Raw genomic sequence first — 22,206 nt, forward strand, 5'->3', positions numbered from 1 at the left:
CACATTGACACTTGTTTGTGTCGTTCAACCTGTTTAGTTGCTAGACACGATGTTGTTACGTTTGCTTACAGTGTGCTTGTGTGTTCTTTGAATGTATTGCGGTTTGGTAGTCAGTTAGTTTGTGACAGCCCAAGTAGTAAATCTGAATGGAAAATGGGATTTACCTACGCGGAAAAAACTGACATGCTCATGGCGAATAGAGAGTGTAAGGTGTATGCGGCAAGATATCCCAAGACGTTAAACTCTTCAAGCATTTACGTGAAAGTGGTAGTGTAACACCTAGACAATGTAACAGAAGGTAACAAGTAACGACAGAAGAGGAGGAAATTAATGTTCTTGCTGCTGTTGAGTTGACCCTCACGTTAGCCCCCGCGCAATTACACGAGAAAGTGTCATGAGTTAGGCAAGCGTCATCCCTATCACATCTCTCTCCGTCAAGAGCTGTATGGAAACGATTGTGAAAATCGTGTTAACTTCTGTACATTGGCATTAAGACGAGATACTCCAGATGTATAACGTATCTTGTTTAGTGATGAAGCCACATTTACCAATCACGAGACTAGGAAGAACCTGTGGTACCAATATAATGGCTATTCAGCCCATAGTGCACGAAGTCCTACAGCATGTCTTCACAATTGTTTCCAAGTCGTTGGATTGGGAGCAGAGGATCTGTATCGTGGCCGGCCCATTCTCCAGATTTGACGCCTGGGGTTTTTCTTCTGTGGGGCAAGCTGAAAGACCTTACAAAGTACACTCGATAATACACAATGACGTATTACTGCAACCTGCTGGGACATCGCCACTGAAATGCTAGCATGTGTGCAGCAGTCATTCCGGAAGTATGTATTGCCACTGCCGGTGGTAATTTTGGACACAATCTGTGATGGTCAATTGTCTTATTACTGGTCAGAATCTCCATAACTTGTGTATGCACTTCTGTCTTTCTGTAGTGTTTGTAGTCTGCGTGCTACCACTGGTATTTTATAAGTGTCAGCGTGGGAACTTTCCAAAACGACTCACACTAGGCTCCTGCAACAAACACCACTGGCGTCCTAATTAACCCTACTTTTAGTTTGCTAATATCAATAAGCATTATTCAATTTAAAAAAGCACACATTTGCACAAAAAAATACTTTCTAAGCATTATTATCAACTGTTGTCCGCCTCCGGTAGCTGAGTGGTTAGTGCGACAGAATGTCAATCCTAACGTCCCGGGTTCGATTCCCGGCTGGGTCCGGAGATTTTATCCGCCCAGGGACTGGGTGTTGTGTTGTCCTTATCATCAACATTTCGTCACCATCGACACACAAGTCGCCGAAGTGGCGTCAAATCGAAAGACTTGCACCCGGCGAACGGTCTACTCGACGGGAGGCCCTAGTCACACGACATTTACATTTTTTTATCAACTGTTTATTCGCTAACAATAAGAGCCCATGACTACAATTCTAGTCTGTGAAAACCGCATATCAATAGCATTTTGCGGTTCCGCAACATTTTTCGGTGCGAGTTTTAGGTGATTCGCCCTGTATATGAGTGCAGCCGTTGTAAGTTTTTACAAAATTAACTAACGAAATACTTTTTTTGCACAGATATTTTGGTTTGAGTCTCAAAGTCTTTAAAAGTCCGCCTGCTTGGCTGGGTGGTAACGTGCTTGCTCCTGTGGAAGCGGGTCCGGGTTCGATTCCCGCCGGGTTGGAGATCTTCTCCGGTCGTGAACTGTGTGTTGTGTTGTCCTCCTCATCATTTCATCCTCAAGTACAAGTCGCCCAGTGTGGCGTAGACTGCGATAAGACTTGCACTTGGGGGCCGAACTTCCCCAGATGGGGACTCCCGGCCAACAATACCATACGCTCATTTCATTTTTTTTTTTCAGTCTTTAAAATTTACGTGTTTTTACATGCATTCGAACCAATTCTGGAAATGATTTTTACACTCTTATTTGGGACCTTAAAAACAGTTTTTGAAGTATTCAACAGTTTCGTGACCTGATAAAAACCGGTGTCCTCTCATTATATTTTCATTTATTTTAGTTATTTATTTTTTCGTGACTTAAAGGAACTAAAAGAAGTCATTAGAGAATACACTAGGCGAATGCGGATAATTAAACATTGATTATGGGTTGGTGATGTACATCCTAACGAAGTCGCGGCCAATGCTATTCCCCATTGTCGTCCTCGCGGGCTGCGGGTGGGACGTAGAGGCGGGTCGGCAGGCGGCACGGACCTTGACGATGGCGGAGTGCAGCGGCGTGCGGCCGTCGTCGTCCTCTGCGTCGGGGCGCGCGCCACGCTGCAGCAGCAGCTCGAGCGTGCCGGCGGCCTGCGCGAGCGCGGCCAGGTGCAGCGGCGTCTGGCGGCGGCGCGACTGCGCGTTGGGGTCGGCGCCAGCGTCGAGCAGCATGCGCGCGCAGTCCGCGTTGCCGTCCTCGGCGGCCAGGTGCAGCGGCGTGCAGCGCGCCGCGCCCACCGCCACGCGCACGTCCGCGCCGCCCTCCAGCAGCAGCCGCGCGCACTCGCTGTACCCCATCGCCGCCGCCACGTGCAGCGGTGTCTCCGTGTAGACCTGACACACATGACATTGCTCTCATCACGTAAGTTCGTTTTACACCGACGACTTACTTATCGACTACTCCAGAGGTGGTGCACGTCACGTGGCTGAGTGCGAATTAGTCCTCATCCAAATTCATGAGTGGCTCAGTGACATAAAAAAAGGGAAAGCATACACTACGGGTAAATAAGAATATAAATAGATGCTCTTTCTATATTCGGACTCTGTGTAAGAATGATAGTCCCTCATAACTTCGCTTTAACGATTTTGGCACCAGACCGCACAGCAGACAGTATTTCATAATACATCTAATATTGTTACCGTGATATAAACAAAAATTACACTTGTGACAGGTGAGACTCTGCACAGAAATATGCCAAGGGCACTAGAGTTGACTCACTTTCCACGAGAAGTGATTGAGACAAGAAAGTAGCTGGTGTAAAAAGAGCTTTTATATTAAGCAGGATGTCGCAGAATAATTATTAGTAACCTGTTATTACAAACACGGATGTTCAACTCAGTTCAACAAATTATGTTGATATAGATTAAAACTTAGACAGTTCCAGAGCATTTTCTGCCACTTATGGTGGTCGTCTTGTGTGCAGTAGGTTGGACACAATCGACACTTCAGTATAATCCTACCTTCCAAGATTAACCCTTGATCTGCCCTTTCCTGATTTCTACGTATTCAGGAATTTCGAAGTCAGTCAGTCCTCATTGTGACCAGGAGGTAGCGTTTCAGAAACTGTTTTGCATCCCGTTCAACCGAGTGAGGTGGTGCAGTAGTTAGCACACTGGACTCGCATCTGGGAGGGCAATCGTTCAAACCCGCGTGCTGCCATCCAGATTTAGATGTTCCTTTATTTCCCTAAATCACTCCAGACAAATGCCGGAATGGTTCCTTTGAAAGGGCACGGCTCATTTCCTTTCTCGTACTTGACACAAGCCGAGCTTGTGCTCCATCTCTAACAAAGTCGATGTTGATGGGACGTTAAACCTAATCTTCGTTCCTTCCATCCCATTCGAAAACTGGTCCTTGGCCCCCATAGCTCCAACCTCTTTGAACAGTGGTTGTGAATTTCTTCAAAATGTAAAAGATAAATTGAAACAATGATCTGTTTCAGCCACTTTTATTTTCTACCACGACAAGTTATGTGGTTCTACACCCTCATCTTCAGGTTGGTCAGTGCTTTAAATTAAAATTGTGTTGTTTGGATGTAGCCAGTTGTCTGATTAAACTTCATTTCGAAAATGTTACAGCAGAAAGAACCTTGAGGGCCATTATAAATATACATTTTTATCGTTAAATTACACGCAAACATGAAACAATAGCACAAAAAATTATTTCATGTAAATGTGCCATTTAATATTTAAAATCTATATTTATAATTATTCGTACGCCATTTGTAATTCTGTTACTGGCTAACTGAGAGTAACAATTTAAAATTCTCGTGTGTATCCTATAGCTCCTATAGATTAACTGCACGATCAGTCGAAATGAAAGGAAATTTATTCCCACTGTGAAGAACTACAGCTTTCAGGCTAACTTTGTTGCAATCTGTGAACGCGCCCGACTCATTTACTCTGAAATCATGACCAAGAGTCTCCATAACAAACACGACATCGGTGCATTGAATCTTGTTACCTTCCTTGGAGTACTATTAAAAAAATTAAACATCGTGGTTTCAATAAACACAGACTTCCATATCTCAAAAATATGATTCTATGCATTTAATTCTAAAAGCTCATCTTGTTTAGATCACAAAAAAGACCACTTACAGTCCATTAAGATAAAATATGTGGATCATTTGATCACACTTTCCTTGAAATGATGGGTCGCCCTGCATCTCCCCTTCGCTGTCTTCTGCATGTTCGTCACTGATCTAGTTCACGAAAGGTTACTTGGCCCCAGTGCAGAAACACATTCTCATTCACAGCGTGGTGAGTCCACCCATCGGTCTCGTGTCGTCTACTGATGCGAGCCGTGCGCGTCGTTCATTATGAACGAAACATTCTCTGCCCATATGGCACAGCAGTTGGCTGACACCCTACACTGCAAGAACGGAGGAGTGCACATGCCGGCTACAAGCTTTGTCAAACGATTTCAAAGAAACTGTTCGGTAAAAAAATTAGACACTCTCGCATCTCATAGCTTCATATGCTAGATTCATGGTGAACTGCCTATCATTTCGTTAATGGTCATAGTGTGATATTTTAGTATTAAATAAGTTACTTTGTGAAATCCGAATAGTGTGCAATGAACAATAGGGATCGTTATGAGTTTGCGTCTGGTGCATGCTGGTCATACATTACTGTGGATGTTAGCTAATTGATTGAAGTTTTCTTTAAATTGAAGATCTGTCTCCAGTCTCGAGAAATTCGATTGTTTGCAGTGCACTCACTTCCAAACTGCGGCGCAAACGATGGATTGAAAGTGAAATATTCGTAACGTCCCTCTCTTCTCATAAATGGTTCCCGGTACCGAAACGAGTTTTTGAGAATTAATAGTTTGCATAGTGGAGAGATTTTGCCATAGCTGCAAAACTTCCGTATCTACAGTGATGTACGAGTAACTACATTTTTTTAAAATGAAATAACGTAATTATTTCAATGGCAACCAATAGCTGGTGAAGTGAGAATAAGTATGGTTTGCAACAAACTGATGAAGTTACACGTTTATTATTATACTGAGCATGAGCTTTTCATAAGCTATTGTCATCAGCTCACGTATAATAATTGACTGTTTCGGGATTATGTCACAATTTCAGCTGCATTAGCATGTTAGTGAGGTGAAATGATAGCGAGAGAAGGAAAGAAAAAGTTTACAAGTCAGTTGAAAAAATCGCTCCTTCTGTTCCAGTTTCATCTTATTCCTGTAATCAATTGTGTTATTAATAATAAGCAGTTAGTTTGTCGAATTAATGCCATAGCTTGTTAATAAAATCGTCTGCAGGGTCGCTAGCTATAGACAACAAGTTCTCATGAGTAACCTTCAGGTGTTGAACTGCATCTCCCCTACCGCGCGGTGGCTGACCACAGTGCAACCCCTACCATTACCGTTGTCCGCTCCTCTATTACACTGTCTGCACAGGTACGGGCCAAGTTATTTTGTATGCTCTCTTATCGGCAGTTCTTCACTGTATCGAACAAGCTTTACAGCAGATGGTAAATTAGGATATCGAACAGTTCTACTTGTTTTCGATGTGATTCCACATATTTTTGTCAGACAAAAATAACAGTTCGGTGGGCCGTCTGTTTCCCCGTCCAAACCTTGGCGACAGCAAAGGGCGTGCGGCGTGATCCTTTTAACAAACCAGTCAGGAGTGTAATACTTGAGAACAGCTTATGTTAAGGACCCAATTCATGTCCTGGTCGCAAACCTTACACCCCAAATCAATTTTGTTATGCTTCTTTACAAGGATATTAAGTTTCCATTCTTGCGATTTCATAGTTAACTTTCCATAGATATGACAAAACTAATTTGCTCTGTATGCACAGGATGAAGCATTTCCTTTCCTGAATTAACACAAATCACAAATCTTTTCGAACTTAAGGACAACGAGCACTACCTTCAAACAAATTCACACGAGGAGAATACGGCAAGTGCCATCGCCTGATTTCCCAGAAACTTCGCTCAGTGGAAGAGGGGTCGAAATAAGTGAAAAAGTTTCACGGCTTATTTGTAGGTACTCGTCCGTTTCTGAGAAAACGACGGTCTACGTTTTCGAGTATTTTCAGGTAATTTCAAGTAATTTAAATGCGCTTTACCTCGAAGTATCCTCAGGCGAAATGGTGGCACAGTGGTTAGCGTCATGCCTTCTTAATTTTGCATCCCGTGTTCGAAAACCGATTATTGCTTTTTGTTTTTCATTTACCTACTCATGTCTTAGAAGGTTACTACACGACTGTTTTCCAGGCTATATTGATGTACCGTTGTCCTTATTTGTCCATTAGTTGTACGTCAGATGAGTGAATTTAAAAAATGAGAAAATCATTTGAAATTGTTTCCGGTGAAATTCCTATAATTTATCTTGATTCACAATCAATAGCAAGCACCAGTTTTCGGAAAAGTGATCCGTTATGCATGGTTTGCCGCCAAATTATTTCCAGCGCGCGAAATCTTCGCCCATATTAACGACGTTTCATTCCTGAGTAAGGTTCACATGAGGAAAAGCCGCTGTGGCAAATCTACCTTCGCACGATGCCTGTGGTGTTTGGAATGTCTGCGTTTCAAATGTGTCTACAATCGTTATCGTCAAAGGGCACACCAAATCTTCCCGAAGAATAAATATATGAGTAAAGTATAGGATTTAATATAAGAATGAAATATTAAAATATTAGAATTTAAAAATATATATATATATATAATTAGATAATAAATACCAGTGTGTAGAATCCAGTTATAATTTTACGGTTAATATAACACCTTTTTTTCCTAATTTGATTAGAAACATTCAAGTAGTTATCTTCTACAGTCTTGGGTTCATAAATTAAAACAATAAAAATAAAGTACATAACAACAATAATCGGGTTTCGAATATGGGGCGCAAAATTTAGAAGCCACGACACTTAACACTGAACCACAATTATGCCTGAGGATAACGCACATAGAATATCTCGCAAACTTGATAGTCTTTTTTTTTCAGAAACAGTAATGTACCGATAAACCGAGGCACGTGTTAGCTTATTTGACTCCTCTTCCACCGAGTGAACTGCGTGAGAAATCGGGCGATGTCACTTGCCGTGTCCTCCTCGTCGGTGCTGAGATGGAAGTGCCAACAACACAATGTGATGATTCGACAACTTACAACATGAATCATCGGTAGTGGTGCCAAACCGCCTTCATTTCCTGGAGGCATATTTCTGAACTGAGAGTTGTGTGGCAATTCTCTTTACTAACTTCGATTATTTTTCAAGAATTAAATCTGTAGCATATTTAAGTTAAACCACAATAGAATAACAACATTCAGCATTGTGAATGATTTGGAGAAATGGAGGGTAGTATGTCACAGTAAAACTGAGTCCAGTAACCAAAAACTGATTTCATTTTCGGCTTGACCATCCACAGCTAAGCTGAGAACACCATTCACACTGTTTATAACAAAATTCGTGTTGACCAGTGTGATTGTTCGTCTGAAGTCTAGTCTCATCAGCCTTGGAATTAATATTTTACTTGTCACTCTTCTTCTTGAGGCATCTACGTAGCGTATATGGGGATGATTTGGTCTTTATGGCTGTGGATTCCTCTACTATACAGCTTTGAGTGGAACAAAGAAGCTGTTAGAATAGAGTTTCTGTTTGTCTTATATCTGATTCTAAACTTTCTTTATCATAAAATCTCATGTAAACTTTGGAAAGTTGGCAACCATCGGCGTTTTTCCTAGGTCTTAGATTAATGATAGACTCTAGTATGGTCTGTTACAAAAATTGCCGCCCTCTCGCAGTTAGCAACCATAAAACGGCTGTGAACGAAGAGCTTGCCTCAGTTTACAGAAAGGGAGGAAGGGGAAAATTAACATTCTGTTAGGATCTAAATCACCTTTGTGATCAGTTCCAACCCTGAAAATCATCGGCTTTGTACCTACTTACAGTGGTCCCTGATTAATCAGAAGACTGAGGGAGGGACTTAGGGTTTGCAGCTGAAATTTAAAAGCACATTAAAGATTAACAGTGAGATGTTTCCAGAATGAGATTTTCACTCTGCAGCGGAGTGTGCGATTATATGAAACTTCCTGGCAGATTAAAACAGTGTGCCCGACCGAGACTCGAACTCGGGACCTTTGCCTTTCGCGTGCAAGTGCTCTACCATCTTCTTTTTTTAAAAAAAAATTCTCATTTTGTCCGCGTTTGTTCGTTGTATCTGCTCGGGGCGGACGTCGTAAGACATCCGATTAAGTTCGTTGATAATCGATTAACTCAGTTTTTTTTTTATTACAGAGGTTACGTAACCCTCTGTCCGAACACGCTGAGCTACCGTGCCGGCTTTTGTTTGAAAAATGTGGAACGCTTCACGATTTTGCGTGTCATCCTTGCGCAGGGGCCATGCTAATCTTCTCTGTATCGTTCCAATTTTAGTATATGTACCGCCGAAGCGAGTACATCAGAGCTACCGAAGCACGACTCACGCCCGGTCCTCACAGCTTTAACAGTGAGATGCATACCGATAATAGAAAGTCGCAAAAGTGAACTGAGAAGAGGCTTCACTGATGTTTTAGCAATACACAGCAACACAGGGTATACTTGAAAAAAGAGACAGCATTGGTCGTATATTTTTTACTATTGCAAAATCGATTTTCTGTCACTGAGTGACCATCTTCAGTGCTATATTGTATAACTTATATTGGGATGCACTGTTGTCACTAAACTTACGGCAATCACATAGTCTCAGTCTATGTGATTGCCGTAAGTTTAGTGACAACAGTGCATCCCAATTTAAGTTATACAATATAGCACTGAAGATGGTCACTCAGTGACAGAAAATCGATTTTGCAATAGTAAAAAATATACGACCAATGCTGTCTCTTTTTTCAAGTATACCTGTTACCTGGTCGTAGTGCACAAGACAACATGGAGTCGCCAATTAACACAGGGTGTATCGAAAGAAACGTCAAGTAGATATTAATAGCATCCACATACAAAGAAACAATGCTATATGAGCAGGCAGGATTCGAACTTGCGACCGTAGCAGCAGCGCGGTTCCGGACTGAAGCGCCTAGAACCGCTCGGCCACAGCGGCCGGCAGTCGGTCTAGAATGTGATGGCCACGGTCGTAGGCCGGTGGCGGTAGCCTGTGCGGACTGACCTGCGGCGTGTTGGGGCAGGCGCCGGCGGCGAGCAGCTCGCGGACGCAGGCGGGCGCGTCGCTGAGCACGGCGCAGTGCAGCGGGGAGCGCGAGCCCGCCTGCAGGCCGGCGTTGACGTCGGCGCCCGCGGCCAGCAGCAGCTGCACGGCGCGCTCGCAGCCCGCGCTGGCCGCGCAGTGCAGCGCCGTGGCGCGCCCCGCCGCGTCCCAGCGGCGCGCCGCCGCGCGGCCGCCCGCGCGCAACACCGCCTCCGCCGCGTCCGCCTCGCCCGCGTAGCACGCCAGGTGCAGCGCGCTCCTGCCGACACACCTCCGTCTCGTCCCGCCACATTGCATCTCACCTGTGCGCGCTTATCTCAGCTCTCCGAAGACAACTCCATTTTAAATCGCTCTTCTGCTTTAAAACATTGAAACAGGTACCTTGTGCCCTTATGTTGTTTTAAGGATCAGTTCTTCAAGAAATCTCCCAATCTATTCCGCTACGTTCACCACCTTCAGAGATACGTATGGGAGAACAGTAAGTTTAAGAGCAGAAAGAAAGCTGGTAGTCCGCGTCCCAACTCGCAGCGTTGTCACACGCAGCAATGCTCGCCTACTGCTGTACGTGCAGAACACTGGCTGGCTGCTAGTCAGGGTGCAACAGTGCCATGAGGAGTAGACCAATGTCATGTGCTGGCTCTGCTGTCTTTCTAACACGATTTTACAGAAACTATTTGGTAACAAAAAATTCATTTTTACAAAAAAATGGTTCAAATGGCTCTGAGCACTATGGGACTTAACATCTATGGTCATCAGTCCCCTAGAACTTAGAACTACTTAAACCTAACTAACCTAAGGACAGCACACAACACCCAGTCATCACGAGGCAGAGAAAGTCCCTGACCCCGCCGGGAATCGAACCCGGGAACCCGGGCGCGGGAAGCGAGAACGCTACCGCACGACCACGACCTGCGGACTTTTACATTAGGTACAGCTTTACACAGAGCAGCCAGAACATTATGACCAGCTACGTAATTGACAGTATGTCCGTATCCACCTTCGGCACAGATAACAGTAGTGACACTTCGTGGCATGGAAGCAATGAGTTCTTGGTAGATCGCTGGCAGGAGTTGGCACCACATCTGCACTCACAAGTCAGCGAATTCCCGTAAATTCCGGGGGCGGGCTATGAACTCTCACACCACGTTGAGTCACATCCCAGATGCGTTCGATCGGGTTCGGATATGGCGAGTTGGGGGGCCAATACAAGAATTGGAACTCGTCACTGTGTCCCTCAAACCACTCCATCACACTCTTGACTTTGTGACATGATGCACTATCTTGTAAAATGCCACTGCCTTCGGGAAATATTATAATCATGAAGGGGCGTACATGGTCTGCAACCAGTGTATGGCAGTCCTTGTCTGTCATGGTGCCTTGCACGAGCGCCATGTCACCCGTGGGTGTCCACATGATTGTTCCACAACACATTACGGAGCCATCGCCAGCTTGTTTCTGTACCGCAGTACAGGTGTCGAAGAGCTGTTCCTCTGAAAGACGATTACTTCGCGACCACCCATCGGCATGACGAGAAAAGTGTCGGGATTCATCAGACCGTGCAACTCTCTGCCACTTCGCCAGCGTCCAGTGCCGATGGTCACGTGTCCGTTTCTGTCGTAGTTGCCGATGTCGTGGTGTTAACATTGGCACGTGCATGGGTCATAGGCTGAGGTAGAGGCCCATCGTTAGGAGTATTCGTGCACTGTGTGTTCAGACTAACTTGTACTCTACCCAGCATTACAGTCTGATTGTATTAGTTCTGCCACAGTTCACCGCCTGTCCTGTTTTACCAGTCTGCCCAGCCTACGATATCTTGTAATGAGGAGTGGCCGCCCAACCTCTTGGTTTCACTTTAGTTTTGCCATGTTCTGAAGACCTCGAATATTGGACAAGAGTTGCTGTTTCTGAAATGTTCATAACGGATTTCCTGGCCGTCACAGTCCTCCCTTGGTCAACCTCTGGTAGATCATGTACCTTCCCTGTTCTACACAGACACACCATGCTCGCTGGTACTAAATGTAGAGCGCGCGCGCGTTGGTGTGTGTGTGTATGTGTGTGTGTGTGTGGTGTGACTAGCAATCATTCCTCGCCGGTGACACTGCTATCGCCTGGATTGGTTTATTTCGATTGTAGATCGGTGGTCACAACGTTCTGGATGATAAGTGTATATATCAGCTTCGTGGTGAAGTGGCCATCATGTTTCTAATGCTCATATTTATTGCGATATGCTCATTTAGTAAGACACTGTGCAAAAACATGGGTCACAATGGTTTTGCATTTAGTGCATATTACACCATATGTTGCTGTATATGAAATTCAGTTAACATATCGAATTTTTCTTTAATTTGGATGTCTCTATTTGTCTCGAACCTCGAGAAAATTTATTTTATGTAGCACATTCACTTCCGACAATACGCACACGAGAAGGAAATATGCGTAACACACCTCATCTCTCCTACACCTTTGAGATGTCGAAATAAGGTTTTGGCAGACGATAGCACAGAAACAGGACAACATTTTTCGGCATGTTTAACATATGGAACTTTGTTATCTGCGATGATATAGCCAAAGTGTAGTTTTTATTTAATTTTTTCAATCCAGTATTGCAGTTTTCAAAAAGTCATTGACAGCTAGTGAAAAGAGAATTTGTCAGTACGAAAATAAACGTGTTATTTCTTATCTTATCTTACTTCAAACTACAGAGTGAGATTTTCCGTAATGTATTGACCTCTCTGGTTGCGTATTGCCTATTTAACAAGTCACTCTGTTTCAAGATTCTGTCGCAGTAGCTATCGGAAAGTGCGTTTTTGCAATTTACACTGTGGTTCAGCAAAAGAAACAAACCTGTCAACGTCTCGCGATGTAGCCGGTAGCCGAGCGGTCTAGGGGGGTCTTGTCACGGTCCGCGCGGCTCCCCCCGTCGGAGGTTCGAGTCCTCCCTCGGGCATGGGTGTGTGTGTCGTCTTTAGCGTAAGTTAGATGAAGTAGTGTGTAGGCTTAGGGACCAATGACCTCAGCAGTTTGAAACCATAAGTCCTTACCACAAATTTCCAATTTTTTCCCAAACCTGTCAACAAGAGAAATATAGCTGTTACTCGTAACTGATAATGATTCTTCAAACGAGAAATGGTTAGCAAATCAGACAAAAATAAGTCGCCAATTCTGTTTCAGTTCTGGCGGAATCCTTCCGTCCTTCATATTTTTAATAGTGAACAACTGGAATGCAAACTTACCAAAGGATTTTCTCCCTGTTCTTTATCAGAGATATAAAAATAATGTGCAACAAACAGTGTACCATATTTTTGTTCCTATCTCCATTCAGAGTGAAGTGGTGAACTTCTTCACCATAATTATCTTTTAAGTTTTAATATGGATTATATATATTTAGAATCCATTTTAACGTTAATGAGTAGTCTCAAGTGTTTATAAAGTAATGACTATTATGTTTTTGTAACTTTATCATCCAGAGATAAAGACACATCAAATTTGTTTTTCTAATAGAACAATACTGCATTTTTACTGCAGACCTGGTAAAACTTTCGCTACTCTGAAGCTGTGAACACAATGACGACTTGCAGACCCTTATGAACTGTTCGTTCAAGCCAGTATCAACTATGAACTAAAATATATTTATAGTAAGAAGATTCATTTGCTCACTCTGTGCAGGGAGATGAACGGGAAGATGGTGCGCTATTTGCTGTACTTTTTCGTAAGTCAAACATAATTGAAGTGTAAAAATAAAGTCTTTTGGAAAGTTTCAGTCCCATATGTTCATTGTTAATCATACACTAGGTTACAGAATTCCCCTGAAATTTCAACGGAATTGGTGATTATTTTCATCTGACTTGTTGAACTTTTTTTCTTCAGAAGTGTCATCAGTGACGAGTTTTAAGTAACGCATATGGTACATTTACCTATATGCCATTTTAAATTTTGCTTCTTTTCCCAAACTAAAACAGAAATTGAAAAACTTAATGATTATAAGCGTAAATGGAAAGATGGTTTATTATCAAGCTACACAGTGAGGGTATAAATACTTTTTCGGCAAATTGTTTCTTTAAAATCACAACAACAAGGTTGTGAGATACGTCAAGCACCCGCCAATGGAACAATAATGCGATCTTGTGTTTCCGGCACTGATAGGGTGCTTCTGCTCGAGAGCAGTGATTTCACACCTTTGAGCCGGCCGGAGTGGCCGAGCGGTTCTAGGCGCTTCAGTCTGGAACCGCGCGACCGCTACGGTCGCAGGTTCGAATCCTGCCTCGGGCATGGATGTGTGTGATGTCCTTAGGTTAGTTAGGTTTAAGTAGTTCTAAGTTCTAGGGGACTGACGACCTCAGATGTTAAGTCCCATAGTGCTCAGAGCCATTTGAACCATTTTTCACACCTTTGTTTTGATAGTAATCTATGCGTTGAAATTCTATTTACAAGGATACTGTCAGTACTGCCCACAGAAGGCACAGTATTTCTCAGGTTGCGCAGTATATTTTAAAAGTTTCGATCAGTTTGGTATTATTCTGTAACATCTCAACATAACCCACACACGTTAGATATTATTGCACAATCGAAAGTTTTGAGCAATAATATTGACTGGCTAGGAGCTGCTTTAGGTGTGAGATATCTAGCCTAAAATCAGCCATATAGTGAAAGGATTCATCGATTTATTTATTATCCTGGCTCCAGGAGAAGTCGCAGCAACGTGTAGGAATGTCAGTCGTCGTCGAGGCTACAGCCTGAACTGTCGATCTTTTGCCTAGTTACATCACTAACAATGAGGTGGCTGACCTTCGCCAAAGTACCTACACTAATTATTTACAGAACAATGGAAATGGTCAAAGAAGCCAGTCTCAGGGAATATTAGTTTGGGTTCCAGAGGAATAGCAAGGAAAAGGATTTTTGAAAAAGGGAAGCATGTTGACTTCGCATATAAGAATCAGTATTAGGAAGTTTTTATTTTATCTCCCTCGACTTTAATTCCTTTTCCAAATTTCTTCCTGGTTTTCTTAACACTTTGCCTTCCGCACGTCTCGTACAAATTTATTCGCTTGGCGCCAGCAGCGCTAATTCGGATTACTTGGCTTGTCGCCGGCCGCTTGTCACCTTTCCGTTCATGACAAGCTTCAAACACATTGACTTTTGCGCGCTTTAATTTTTCTGGAAATCCTCTATTTTGCCGTATCGTTCCACAAACACGAATTTTCTTTTCAAGTAACTTCTCTGCAAGTTCTACGCTATTATAATAATTATCCATGGAGAGGTGATGGCACTTTGCATAAGAAGGTGTCAATAGTGCCATGACTGTTTTTGCTAAAGGTTGCCCAGCGCCGGAATATATCTTGAATGAGGAAATGTACCCCGTACTCGAATCACACAGCATCCGAATGAGTATGCCATATTTCGTAATTTTCGACTGATTTTAAACTTTAAACTTTAACTGTCCACGCCACGGTATCATTCCTTCATCAATTGAGATATTTTGACTTAGATTAAACGTTTCTTTAAACTTTTTGGAAAAATAATCAATTACGAATTGCACTTTGAAAAGCCGGTCGGAATCATACGGTTTATTGTTGTTGCCGGAAAAATGTAAAAATGATAATATTTGTCTAAATCGGTCCGGGACATCGTTTTGCGGCGAAATATCGATGTGTCTAGCAACGGATTCGTTTACCAGTAATTCCCATAATGATAGCAAGCCCAAACCATTTTCTAAGTTCGGGCCCGTAACCTCGACAAATTTGGCATTTTTTTTATCCACTTTCCTTCTATTGCAATTTTGACTGTAATACTTGTTGGCTCCGTTTCTAATATATTCAAGTAGATCGTTCCCAACATATAGTATTGCGATACCTACGACGCTCTGAGTATCTTTGGGAAATATGTGTGGACCCGGAGATCCTTCAGATTTATTATTGATCCTCAGTAAATCGTAGTCTGTCTTCTTCGTCTGATTCATCCGAATCAGTTGCCAACCGTAGCGTTCGCCGAATTCTTCTTGGACGTATTTCACTATCTTCCGACGATTCTGGTTCACTTTTTTTGTATATCCAATGTCTTCTACCCAATCGACCAAATCGTCCGGAACGTCAGACAAGACGTCCGCGCATTCGTCATAAATAATCGTCTCTTTCGTCTGCCATGGTGAAAAACTTGTTGACGTGTGTAACTTATAGTTACCTAAACAAAACACCAACAAAAAGTAAAGAATACTAAAGTGCTGTCACCGGCCACTGCGCGATACTATGCACACGACACCACTGTTGGTGGTGTCGCCGGACGGAAAAATGTTAACAGGTGGCTCAGTGAATAGATTGAATAAAATCGGGGGTAGCTACACTCTTGTTTCAGTCCTTTCTCTACGTCTGCCTCCGTTTCATGTCCTCCAACTGTTATAATTGCAGTCTGGTTTATGCACAAGGTGTAGATAACTTATTCCTGATAGCATTTCATCGTTGCTACCTTCAGAAATTCAAAGATTGCATTGTAGGGAACATTGTCAAAACCTTTCTGTAAATTGATGAACAGAGGTTTACCCTTCTTCAATGTCGTCTAAAGCAAGTCGTAGGGTCAGTTTGTCCTGTATATTCCTCTATCATTGCCTAATATTCTTTTTGAAACCCTCAAAAATATCTGATTCCATCACTTTACCTGGGTCACATTTGTTTAATTTTCCACTATTCTACAAATTATTCAGTTTTACTCTGAATGTCGTAGCCAATAAATTGGTTACGAATAAATTGTCGCTTGAAATGTTTTGCAGATCATTTCGTTGTCAGAAAGTCATGTGCCAACTCTGATTTTTACTCTAACTTTCTCGGGAATCTAGCAGTGCCAAATTATTCCGTGTTTGCCGCAATTAGAGTAATCTGTTCAAAGAACCCACTGAATATCAGGATTATGTCGCTTTCAGTACATTTTCTATTTTATTAAGAATTTAAGACCTGACATTCCTGGAACAGCTAGTGCTGTGACGTCAGAATCTGTACTCAACGTTTCAGTAATTTGTCCCATAGACATGAAAATATGTTATCTAGGCACTTGTCATTGGTTATGCAGAGATAATCCAACAAAATCACAAGAATTTCCTGGCCAATACATCACTGACGTACCTCTTTTTTAATGTAATCAGATACTGAATATAGACAATGCCGTGGGCATCAGATCTGTAGTGTCTACGTCATAGTCTGTAATCAAGAAAAGTGGCAGTTTCTAACAACGCGGCAAATTATTACTAGTCATCTTGCATTAAAAACGTACCTTGCCGAGGAGCTAGGAGGAGATCGGATTTTGGTTATCGCGCTCGCACAGCTTGCGCTGGCTACTGGGCCGGGCGAACCATGTATTTGCTTAACGCTGCGTGCAGTACTTAACCCGTACATTTTATGAATGTGAAGAAGTACTATTATAAATTAAATGTTCTTTTTCATGCCTTGTATTCCATATTTTATGGATAAAACAACCATATGTTTCAAATCAGTAACTTCCATACTTTCGAAGATATAAATTTTTACCTGAAACACGTAATAATCGTGATGACATTGTCAAACTGAATTAGGCACCGTAAGGTATTCATCTACGGTATCAATTGAAACTACGACGAAGAAGATAGATTCATATAATTTAATTTTCTGGAATTTTCTTTAGTTTCATTGCCACAGATTTCGGACGAATTAACAGTACATTGGAAAAAGTGAATGGAGGACATCCGTAAAGTGAAAATGTGATATTTTATTAAAACTATGTAAATGTAAGCGTGAGAAAGTTGTTGTGTTACGGTGGAATTTGTGACATATGTCCAAGTGAGCTTGATTTTGTAAAAGGCAGCCGGAAGGGGCGTTGAGTATTAAATTTATTAGTAATTTACTTTGTGGAAGGAATCGTATTTTGTTTTCATTAAATTTTATCTAGTTTCGGAATTACGAGATTTATAGTCTAAATTGCGTGTGGTAATCTGATTGGATGACATTAGAAATACCGCGAGTATAGAAGTGCTCGAGGTGATCTGATTTGCTAATTATCATACTAGCCAATTTCCCGCTCATTTGACTAGGGCTTGGTGCCTCTGATCTATGAGTCGATATGTCGCTCGGGAGCCACTTCCGGTAAACACCTTTGTTCAATCGCGCTGTTAAAATTTGTTCCAAAATGAAGAAATCCGCGCGTTTGATCGGTTCTCGTGTGTTGATGAAAAGCGACGACAGTGTTGAGTATTTTGAGAAAGTTTGAGTCTTGTGAGTAATTTATTTTAGGAGATTTCGCGCGTGAACTTCTCAAGTCGTAAGTAAACTCCGCGTGGCGTGTTTCGTCCAAATTACGAGACATTATGGCGATCACTTCTGTACCAGAAGATTACTGGACGATTGACTGTGTTAACTCGCAAGTAGGCGTGGGTCAGTGACTGTTTAGGACGTTTAAGATATCGGGCTGGACTAAACATCTTCTGGCTCCTTTTGGGTGTGAACTTATTACAGAGACAGTCAGTAACATTTCATAATTAGCGTTGGGATATTAAATAAGGACTTGATAGCCTTTTTCCTTGTTTTAGAGACAATAAACCAACTAAAAGAAAATTTTAGACATTTTTTCGAACGAGTCATGCAAGAAGCCCAAACATTCGATAGTTTAACTAACTTTCAGCTACTGCCTATGGACTAGAGTTCCGTGATCTTCGCGTGGTAGGCATTTAATCGAATTTTTTCCAAAGGCTGCTTTTGTCGACTAAACTAGTATCTACTATCGCAGACTCAAGGGACAGATAATCTGAAGCCTATGCAGATAGGTGAAAAGATTGTTTAAAGGAAGTGAGAGAGGAACCCGCCCCGCCCTGTGAACCGAAAATTACTTTCAAGTACATTTGAGGTTCTTTAACGGCAAAATTATTACTAGCCGTAATTTTAACTAATCAAACGAAAACTAATTACCCACAGATTCATTACATATTTTTTGAATGCCAAATACCAAATTCAAAAATGAAAATTTTGAAAAGATTTTACTGTGTTACGATAATACATCAAATTTTTATGGCTTGGACTTAATAGTATTACAAATAAAGTTTTCCTCAAAACTCTAATTTTTGATTCATTTTAACAAAGCAAATGTCCGTTTGATAAAAAGTAATACAATTTAGGTCTTTTGTTAAACTCCTTTCATCCTTAAACTTTACTTTGCCAATTTTCATTGTAAAAAGAATGTTTTGTAATGAAAAAAACTTCCTAAATTAAGTCACTAAAATCATATTTATATAAAATGCACTTTGTTTTGTGTCATTCATTATAAGTGTAAGCTATTCCTGAAATCCGCTATGGTGAGTGCTCATCATCAAAAAAAAAAAAAAAAAAAAAAATATATATATATATATATATATATATATATATATATATATATATATATATATATATATATACTAAGTGAAGGTGCCATGCAGGGCGTCTCTCTTTTAACTAAGCAGAGTTTTTTTACAAACTGCTCATAAAAAGCGCTATTATTGGCATCCTTGTCCTGTTTAACAATAGTGTGACAGGGGAACCATTTCCTATATGTCACAAATTTTTTTGCAATATGGTGATCGTCTATATAAATGACATATTTTCATTTTCGATGAAACAGTGTGGGTACTTATTTTCACATTTACTCTTATATCAGTTCCACTCCTGGGTGCTTTACAAACATCAACGTCCAATCATCTGTAAGGTACAAGTGAGTCTCGTGTCCGGTTTCCAGAATTGGCGTATCTGCAAAATCCAGTACGTCTAAGCCAAATAATAAGTATTTCTTCCAAATACATACGCTATTTGTTTCTGGTCATAATAGGTGTGTTTGCAAACACATTTCTCTGGCTATCATTGACTATGTATCCAGTAGTAACATTATTCCACTAAACTATTATTCTGAATAAATTCTTTTTCAGAAAAAAACTTTTATTTCAGTAAAACGTGAACTAATCTACACTAATCTAAAGTAAATGGTATTCTAACTACCCCTATCTTTACCCAAGTCAGATTTAAAAACAGCAGTTATTGAAAGGCATTTCAGACTCAAATATACTCAAGCAAGTTACTGCTGGGAAAACATTCATTCTTCACTGTGCAAGTTCTTGGCTTCTGATCATATTTTTTCCAACATTACTCTCAAATACTATTAACTACATTTCATAATTTTTAGAAAATCTTTACATATAAAGGGTAACACTTGCTGTTTCATAAGCTTATATATATATATATATATATATATATATATATATATATATATATATATACATACATACATATATATATTAAAAAATACACAATAAATGACAAAGTTTTGAACATTTACAGTAAGTGCCTCAGTTGGCAGTTTGCACAAAATACAAATGTTCACCTTTACATCTGTACTGAATCTCTTGGCTTGTTCATTGACAGTCATAACAGTATTTCCTCTGTTCTGAAACTTTTAAATAAACAGGTAGAAACACATGTCACCACACTTCCATTTTACATTGCCTTATTATACTTTCATGTATTCTTTTCAATCATTCCTTTAGCCTGTTAGTAACTTTATTTCATACTGAAATTTATTTGTCAATAACTCTTTATATCCTACGAAAAAATATGTGCACTGTATATAAGATAGCGAAGAAAGAACAGATGATAATAGAAGTTCTGAATGAAGAAGAGGTAGGTTGACGACACGAAAACGAAAAGGAAATAATATTGCTAACAACTCGGGATGCCTGACGTTCGTCAAACACTTATTGTAGCAAATATGCACTTGCCCTGAGGCCAGTTAGCTATTGCTGTCCCTACTTCTGTCTGTATATACTTCTTTAGGTCAATAACCTTCCTTTCTCCATATTCATTGTTCCACACTATATCCCCTTTTTTCCTGCAGCAACGTATAGGAATATCACATTCCTCTCCTGCCGGATATCGCTTTCTTCCTGCAAATGGCACTGCCAAGTGCTTTCCATTTACTATAACGACAGCTTCGATATTTGTAAAATCGATATCCCCTTTGTATTTTTGCAGAAAAACTGACCCAGCCAACATTTCTACCCTCAACCCGAAAATTATCATGAAATTCTGGTGCAGTTGCTCACCCTGAATCTTTACAGGTAACATGACCTCATGAGTTACTGCTTTCTCGCTTTTATCTGTGACTACTAGAATGTTTATTGTGGAGACGGGCATAATAACTATTTCTTTCCGATTGGAAATAGCATCTACAAAATTTTTTGATACTGCACATACATCTGAACCGCTATCAAGTGAGCAAGGAACTTTTTCTTTAGAAAAAGTTAACCCCTATTATCAGTTGCCCTGATGATCCTTCAACAGTTTCAGTATCTGGTTCTTCCAATAAATCTCGCACTACCTCATGTCTGTCCACTCCTATACCTTCTAAGGAAATAACACACATATTTATCGGGTCTTATTCTAATTTAATTGTGGCAACTTTAATTATTCTGTCTACTAGTGAGAAGTCAAAACATTTCTCCAAAAATTTACCTTCTCTAATCCTCTCAGATTCGGCAGCACTTCCTTTTATGTTGTCAGAATTTTCAAAATAACTCCCAGCTTCATATACTTTTGTAGCTGCATCATTATCCCATGAGCTTTCTTACACTCTACTTACACCTTCTTCAACATCTGAAACTGCTCCACCGCTATCAGATAGAATCTCCTCTATTCTACCTAAAAGTTCGTCTGCCGGTGTATCTTCCTCCTCTATTATACTTTCCGCACATACAGTGCTCTCTGTGATAGCTCTCTGCCACCTACTCTGTTTACTTTCACTTCATTTTGCCATGTAGGAGCCCAATAATATCTTTTTTAGTTTTCCACTCCTTTCAGAAGATTCTCTACGCGTTTCAAGTAACCAGTGAACTCGTTTGTGTCCTATCTGGGCGCAGAAACTATTTTATTTCGCCACTACAAATACAACTTATTTTCTAACTCCTTTATAATTTGTTCTGTTTCTAACTTGGTAGTCATGTAAAACAAAACAGCCACGTCTGCACAAACCTCTTAAAAGTGTCTTTCTTTGGGTTAAACATTTCACTTGACCAAAAGCTGTTTAATACTTCCATCTGTTTTCTTTTTCCCCTGAATTCCTGAAAGAACGCCTATTTAAAACTTCCCATGTTGCTATAATTGTCTACAGCTAAATTTCCCCAAACACATGCCTCTCCCATAAGATTAGATGCCACAAAGCCTATTTTCTGTCGTCATTCCATGACCTAGGCAACACATTCTCAAAATCACTCCAGAACTCTTTGCGATGCACACTCTTATTGGGATCAAATCTCAAAAACTGTCTGCGGTTATCATAGGTAATTTAGATGACTGCGATACTATTTATCATCACACGACTACTACAGTTAATAATTTTCTGTTCTACATTTGTTAGTCTAGTGTCATGCTCTTGTAAGTTACCATTCACTACTGTACTAAATTCTAACAAGTTAGTTTCTAAATCAGTCATTCTTGCACACACCTGCCCTCCAAAAATTTTACATTTGTCACTTTCCTCCTTAATTTTACTAGCCAGAATTTTATGTTCCTCATTACACTGTTTTTCAACATGATCTACTCGGGCCTGTACTTTAGTCAAGTCAGCACTTAACTGTTCACATAGCTGATTACTGTCTTCAGCAACTTGCTTTATACGATTAGTTACTTCACCTTTTAGTTTTACAATATCATTCTTGCATTGTCCGCGGCTCGTGGTCTTGCGGTAGCGTTCTCGCTTCCCGCGCACGGGATCCCGGTTTCGATTCCCGGCGGGATCGGGGATTGTCTCTTCCTCGAGATGACTGGGTGTTGTGTGTCTTTCATCAT

General features: G+C 40.9%; 1 protein-coding gene and 1 non-coding gene across 2 annotated transcripts in view; both read right to left on the bottom strand.

Annotated features, from left to right (window-relative positions):
• LOC126481411 (transient receptor potential channel pyrexia-like) overlaps nucleotides 1-22,206 on the bottom strand; it is a 202,319-nt gene that overhangs the window by 97,045 nt on the left and 83,068 nt on the right. The window contains exons 4-5 of the mRNA XM_050105187.1: nucleotides 9,350-9,647; nucleotides 2,224-2,562 (exon numbers count right to left, since the gene is read on the bottom strand). Of these exons, the coding sequence (XP_049961144.1) occupies nucleotides 2,224-2,562; nucleotides 9,350-9,647 (637 nt within the window). The remainder of the gene's footprint in view (nucleotides 1-2,223; nucleotides 2,563-9,349; nucleotides 9,648-22,206) is intronic.
• Nucleotides 8,540-8,646, bottom strand: LOC126424319 (U6 spliceosomal RNA). The gene has a single exon (XR_007576161.1). It is a non-coding gene; the product is annotated as a U6 spliceosomal RNA (small nuclear RNA).

The sequence above is a fragment of the Schistocerca serialis genome, chromosome 1 (genome assembly GCF_023864345.2).
Source record: "Schistocerca serialis cubense isolate TAMUIC-IGC-003099 chromosome 1, iqSchSeri2.2, whole genome shotgun sequence".
NCBI classification, from domain to species: Eukaryota; Metazoa; Arthropoda; class Insecta; order Orthoptera; family Acrididae; genus Schistocerca; species Schistocerca serialis.